Here is a 6,000-nt window from a genome sequence, read left to right as displayed (position 1 = left end):
GGAAGGAAGAGGGATGGGGTGGGATACACGGGGTAAACAAGATGGACACTACAGGGACTTTCAGGAGGAAGGCAGGAAATTTGAAGGTGGGTTTGGGGTATAAAACGGGGGTAGAAAAGATCATAGTTTTAGATGGGGGAAGATAGAAGATGGTGGTGAACAGCTGTTTTGAAGACCTGGAGGGAAGAGAGGGATTGAAGAGAGTGTGGCAGTTTGTTCCATAGGTGGGGGGGAAAAAAAAAAGAGGAATGAAAAAATGGTGAGCAGCGATTACACTGAACAACAAATTTCAAAAAAATTTTTTTACTGGAGATGTGTAAAGTGATTAAGACTAATTTGGGTACGCTGATTTCAAAAATCATAACCGTTTTGCTGTATCACGTCAGGATTTTCAGGAACAGAAATATTCCCATTGCCTGGAAGTCAGGATTTCAATGAAATTTACATATGTCTTTAACATGTCTATTTCGTACAATTGTTGTTAACTTGTGTTATATTTCTTTCTTTCAGATAAAGATGAGTAGGCGTTCCTGTACCAATCATCCTGACAACTTCTGTTATGTCTGTGGTCGGTATACCAAAAAAGATCAACAGCGAAGTATATCTACAGCAGTGAAAATGAAGGCCGCCTACTTTCACTACTTCGGGTGTAAGGTGGGGGACCAAGAACAGAGCTGGGCACCACACATCTGCTGCACAAGCTGTCACACAACCTTGACTCAGTGGTTGGTGGGCAAGCGCGCGAGCATGCCATTTGCGGTGCCCATGATATGGCGTGAGCCGCAGAATCATCATGATGATTGTTATTTCTGCTGCACAAGCATCGCCGGCTTCAACAAGAAGACTAAAGGTCACATCAAGTACGCTGACTGCGTCTCTGCTCGTAAACCTGTGCCTCATGATGACGAGAACCCCGTTCCAACACCTCCAGCTGATCAGAACATAGCTGTAAGCAGTGGTGAAGAGGATGGTGATGATGGACCTTGAACCCGACACTCAAGAATCACACCTTCTGAACCAGGGAGACTTAAATGATCTTGTAAGAGATCTCTCGCTGTCAAAGGCAAAGGCAGAGCTGCTTGGATCAAGGCTGCAGCAGTGGAATCTACTTGAACCTAACACCAAGATATCCTTGTTCAGAGCACGTCACAGAGACATGGCTGATTTCTTTGAGATGGAAGACACGATGACATTCTGCAGTGACATCAACGGTCTGTTGAAAGAACTTGGGTGTGATCACGATCCTGCAGACTGGCGCCTCTTCATCGACTCGGGGAAGAACAGCTTGAAGGCTGTTTTGCTCCACAATGGCAACGAGAAACCATCAGTCCCACTGGCTCACGCGTTCGGCATGACAGAGACCTATGAGACTATGCGGCAGCTGCTTGATTCCATCAAGTACAATGACTTCAACTGGCACATCTGCGGAGACTTGAAAGTGGTGGCGCTTTTGTTAGGGCTGCAGTCAGGCTACACGAAATACATGTGCTTCCTTTGTCTCTGGGATAGCAGAGACGACAAGAATCACTGGACGAAGAAAGATTGGGAAGAGCGAAAAGAGCATGTACCTGGTCGACACAACGTGAAGCATGTCGCCCTTGTCGACCCAGCCAAGGTTTTCCTTCCACCAATCCACATAAAGCTCGGCTTGATGAAAAGTTTTGTACGGGCAATGGATCTGAATGGGCGTGGGTTTTCATACCTCAAGGAAAAGTTTGGCAACACCTTGTCGGAGGCCAAGATCAAGGCTGGTGTCTTTGTTGGACCGCAAATCCGACAGATTATGAAGGACGAAACTTTTCCGACAACTCTAAACCCCAAAGAGCTGACAGCGTGGAGGAGCTTCAAAGCTGTGACGGACAACTTCTTGGGGAACGAGCGCGCGGACAACTATGAAGAAATAGTGCAGCAGCTGCTGGAGTCCTTCAGGAAACTTGGCTCCAGGATGTCCCTGAAAATCCATTTCCTACACCAGCACCTGAACTTCTTCCCTGACAACTTGGGAGCAGTCTCGGACGAGCACGGCGAGCGATTCCACCAAGAGATTTCACTCATGGAGACGCGTTACCAAGGGCGGCACAACCCGAACATGATGGGCGATTTCTGCTGGTTCCTGCATCGTGAAACTCACACAGAGCAGCACAAACGCAAAGCCAAATGCCTAAAGCATTTTTAATTCCATTCTAGTGGAGTTTTTCTGTAATTTCTATAATTTTGAAGCATTCATGATGAAATAAATGAATAAATGAATTTTTGTAAATTTCATTGAAATCCTGACTTCTAGGCAATGGGAATATTTCTGTTACTGAAAATCCTGACGTGATACAGCAAAACGGTTATGATTTTTGAAATCAGCGTACCCAAATTAGTCTAAATCACTTTACACATCTCCAGTAAAAAATTTTTGTTGTTCAGTGTTATCGATTTTGGTAGTTTTACCAGAAGGGGGTTGCTGGTGGACTTGATGCCCTGCAGAAATATGGGGGTGGGGGGAGGGGTGGACAAATAGCAGAATACAGGGGGGCGAGGCCAGAGAGGAGACGGTAGAAGACAAAGACCATTGATCTGCCTGCGGTGAGAGCGAGACCCCCAAAGACTCGGCCGCATTGCGGGAGATACCAATGATCCTAAATGCCTTTCTTTCCACAGCGTGAAGCCAAGAAAGATGGTAGGCAGGAGCACCAGCCCAGAGGGGAGAGCAGTAAATCATCAGGCTGCGGATGAAAGCTTTGTATGTGGTCAGGAGCTCAGGTGTGACAAGGAAGGACTTTGCATGACGGAGGATGCCCAGTCGGTGACTGGCTTTGGAGGCCAGCTTGGAGATGTGGCTTTCCCAGGAAAGATTGTGAAGCCCAAAAGTTTGAATGAAAGGACTTCTCCAAGAGGATTGTTGAGAAAGTATATGGGGGAGGGTTTTCCAGACAGTCCTTTCAGAGAGACACAGTGAGAGTGCGATTTGTCAGGATTAAAAGACATGTTCCACATGTTGGACAAGTTTGTGATTTTATCCAGATCTGCAGAGAGTGAAGAGGTTGCTGCTTACTGATCTGAGGGATGACAAATGGTACGGCAGAGGGTGGAATCATCGGCAAAGAGATAGAGGATTTTCCAGAGTCGGAGAGATCATTGATGAAAACCAGAAAAAGAACAGGGCCCAGAACGCTGCCTTGAGGAACTCCAGCCTGGACGGGAAGAAGGGATGAGAGAACTCGATGTAGGGCCACACGTTGACTGCGACAGGAGAGGAAGTCTGCAATACACAAGCAATGTCTTGAGAACATGCTTGAGATCCCATCCCCAAAGGACTATGGGTGGAAACTTGAAGATGATGTACTTGTCCAAGATTGGATGACACTTCCTCCAGTTCCACTGCTTGACATTTTCATTCAACCTGAAGGATTGGAGTTATTACACACATGAGAGTCCTTGGTGTTGCATATCTTTTCAAGTTGCCCAAGAATCAACATCGGAGACTTGGATTTGAACTGCTCATCTGAAGGTTTTTTCAACAGAATAACTTGCTGTGAACAATTTTGTTGTTGATTTTAGCAATATGATTAAAACTGTGCATTCCAAATGTACTGAAAAAGCAGGGGTTGACACTATTTTTTTTATTTGGTTCTCCAATGAGTGTCAGCAGAAATAGTTTGGTGCTCACGAAAAAAAAAAAGTCAGCTTTGAGTGTGCTCATCTCTTTTCCCAAGCGCCACTCCGATTTTTAAAGTGCCTCAGCTTCGTATGCATGTCACTCTGTAAGCGTGAGACACTCACGACTCAACCCCACCTGGTTTGAACTCAGGACCCAAGGATCCTAAGTCCACTCCAGACAAGACACTCGCAAATTGCGCTTTTTTTGTTATTCTGGATGCTCCTGAACCTCCTTAGATGTATTTTTGTTTTTCATAAGTTATAAACCTCCAATATAACTTGTATGCCTGGTATTAGCTTAATGGTTAGGGTGGCAGACTTGGGATCCTTGGGTCCTGAGTTCAAAGCAAGTGGGGTTGACTCGGCCTGTCATCCTGAGGTTGGCAAAATGAGTACCAGCTTGGGATAATTGAGGCATTCGAGTATTCTGCGTCGGAGTGGTGGCCCATCCAGGATTGTACCCAATAGCCCAGGAGACTGTTTGTTTTGGGAGCACCGACGCTCTGAGGGATGGTTGGATGGAATAAAACTTGTAAATTACATTCTCATTTATAAACTTAATTTTGACATCACAGTTTATCAATCATCATGGAACAATCTCACCTACACTCGCTAAGATAACCCACTCTTCTTCCTCTTCGCTCACTTGTTCTCCTTGGATCTATTTTTTTTATCTTGCAAGTTATAATTTATAAGCTTAATTTTATGCACTTAAATTTTGAAATCACAGTACATTATAATCAATTTATCAGAATTATCACAGAAGAATCTTACCTACACAAGCTGAGAAAACCTTTCATCAAAAGTCCCTGTTGTGCAAGTACGCTTTTGAGCTTTTGGAACATCTTTGAATTGTGCATTTAGTTGTTTGTTTTCAACTACACATGAGTACCAGTTATGTGAACCCCTACGTCATATATAACAGTACCATATGATGCTTCCAGACCTCAGATGTTCTCAGTGACACGTTTTACCATTTCTTACACTATCCATGCTTAATATTGAGCAGTGGTGCTGAGCACTATTGCTGGGGAAGAGAAAGTCCAAAGCAACCATTTTCATGGTTTCCTTTGTTTTGGTAATTTCTTGGAAACTCAATTTTCAGACTTGGGAACATTCGCATATACACGTACATAATCTTCAGGTACATAATCCAACGTATTTAGCATGGTTCTAAGTACTTACCAGTACGAGGACTACGGAACTCAAAAAGCTCGGCAAGAAAACAGGCTTCAGCCCATGCTCTATCTTAATTTAGGAGTGGTAATAAAACTGACCATCTCAATTAAAAACAATTTTTTTTTAGCCTGTGTAGTTTAATTGGAAAAATCAAACAAATTTTGTTCATTTCATCAACCCTTTAACTTGTGCTACACCAAGGTACCAAACCATATTTTAATTTAACACTTACATAGAGTTTAACCTGCTGACATTCTGTTGTTGCATGTGTAACCACTGAGTTGGTGTGAGTTAGTATAAAAGTTACAGCAACCTGTCCAACCTTTGGGAGACTATGATTATGGAATGGTTAGAAAGCAGGATGCACAAAATGAAACTTATCAATAAGCAGTGACACAGTGGGTACCAGTTTAAACTCGAGGAAATATCAGTCTTGCTTCGTTTCGTCATTTGGTGCAACTGTCACTTTCCATCACGCTACCCGAGGGTTCCGGGACTGGCGGTGGTGGAGCTGGTGGTGGTGAGGGAGGACAAGGTGGGAGTGAAGATGCACCAGGCCGAAAAAGTGGTGGCGGTGGGGTGAGGCCAGGGTGAGATGGTGTTAAAGTGCGAGATGAAGTGAGACAGGGGAGGGAGGGGCGGTTGAGGCTTGGAACATTTGGAGGCTGTGGTTGCAGTGGTGGAGGTTGACGAAGGATGAAGGCTGGGGTTGTAGGAGGTGCAGGACGTAGTGGGGGAGGTGGTGGGTTTACACTTGGTAGAACTGAATCGCAAGTGGAATTCTGCACCACAGTAGGGATGGAAGGAACAGACTGGTAGGGAATTCCTGTGGAATGCACCTGTAATGGAACCAAGACACATTCTGTGATATCCATCTGGCATTAGTCATTCACATTCAGGCACTGCATGTTTTCATGTACTCACCTGATCTACGATGCTTCTGGTTCGTTCGTTCTCTGCCGTGGTTATACCCATTCCATCTCGAAGCCCCATACCTTCCCCTCCAGGTACACCACCCTGTTCAGCCTCCCATTCCATGAGAACTTCATCGAGGTTGAATCGACGGCGGTAATTCAGGAAAAATGTTTTCACCTGTGCAGTGGTCTTTGTGCCAGTCACCTCCGTGATCGCCTGAAAGTTTAGGCCATACCGCCTTATACCTGAAAATAAAGC

The 6,000-nt window shown here is 44.9% G+C and overlaps 1 protein-coding gene across 7 annotated transcripts in view; it reads right to left on the bottom strand.

The window, feature by feature from the left end:
- Positions 1-2,269: 2,269 nt before the first annotated feature.
- The window catches only part of LOC147020587 (REST corepressor 1-like), a 46,739-nt gene continuing 43,008 nt past the window's right edge, over positions 2,270-6,000 (bottom strand). For 2 of the 7 annotated variants that reach the window (XM_085896049.1, XM_085896055.1), the window contains exons 11-12: positions 5,752-5,987; positions 2,422-5,666 (exon numbers count right to left, since the gene is read on the bottom strand). In XM_085896049.1, coding sequence (XP_085752175.1) covers positions 5,274-5,666; positions 5,752-5,987 — 629 coding nt within the window. In that variant the 3' untranslated portion in view covers positions 2,422-5,273. Of the gene's footprint in view, positions 5,667-5,751; positions 5,988-6,000 lie in introns of all 7 variants that reach the window. The other 5 variants (XM_085896053.1, XM_085896054.1, XM_085896050.1 and 2 more) reach the window with 5 other exon arrangements.

The sequence above is a fragment of the Eptatretus burgeri genome, chromosome 9 (assembly GCF_056783735.1).
Source record: "Eptatretus burgeri isolate ZD-2024b chromosome 9, Ebu_testis_v1, whole genome shotgun sequence".
Taxonomy (NCBI): domain Eukaryota; kingdom Metazoa; phylum Chordata; class Myxini; order Myxiniformes; family Myxinidae; genus Eptatretus; species Eptatretus burgeri.
The sequence above is the reverse complement of the archived record's forward strand: the minus strand, read 5'-3'. Positions and strand labels throughout refer to the sequence as shown.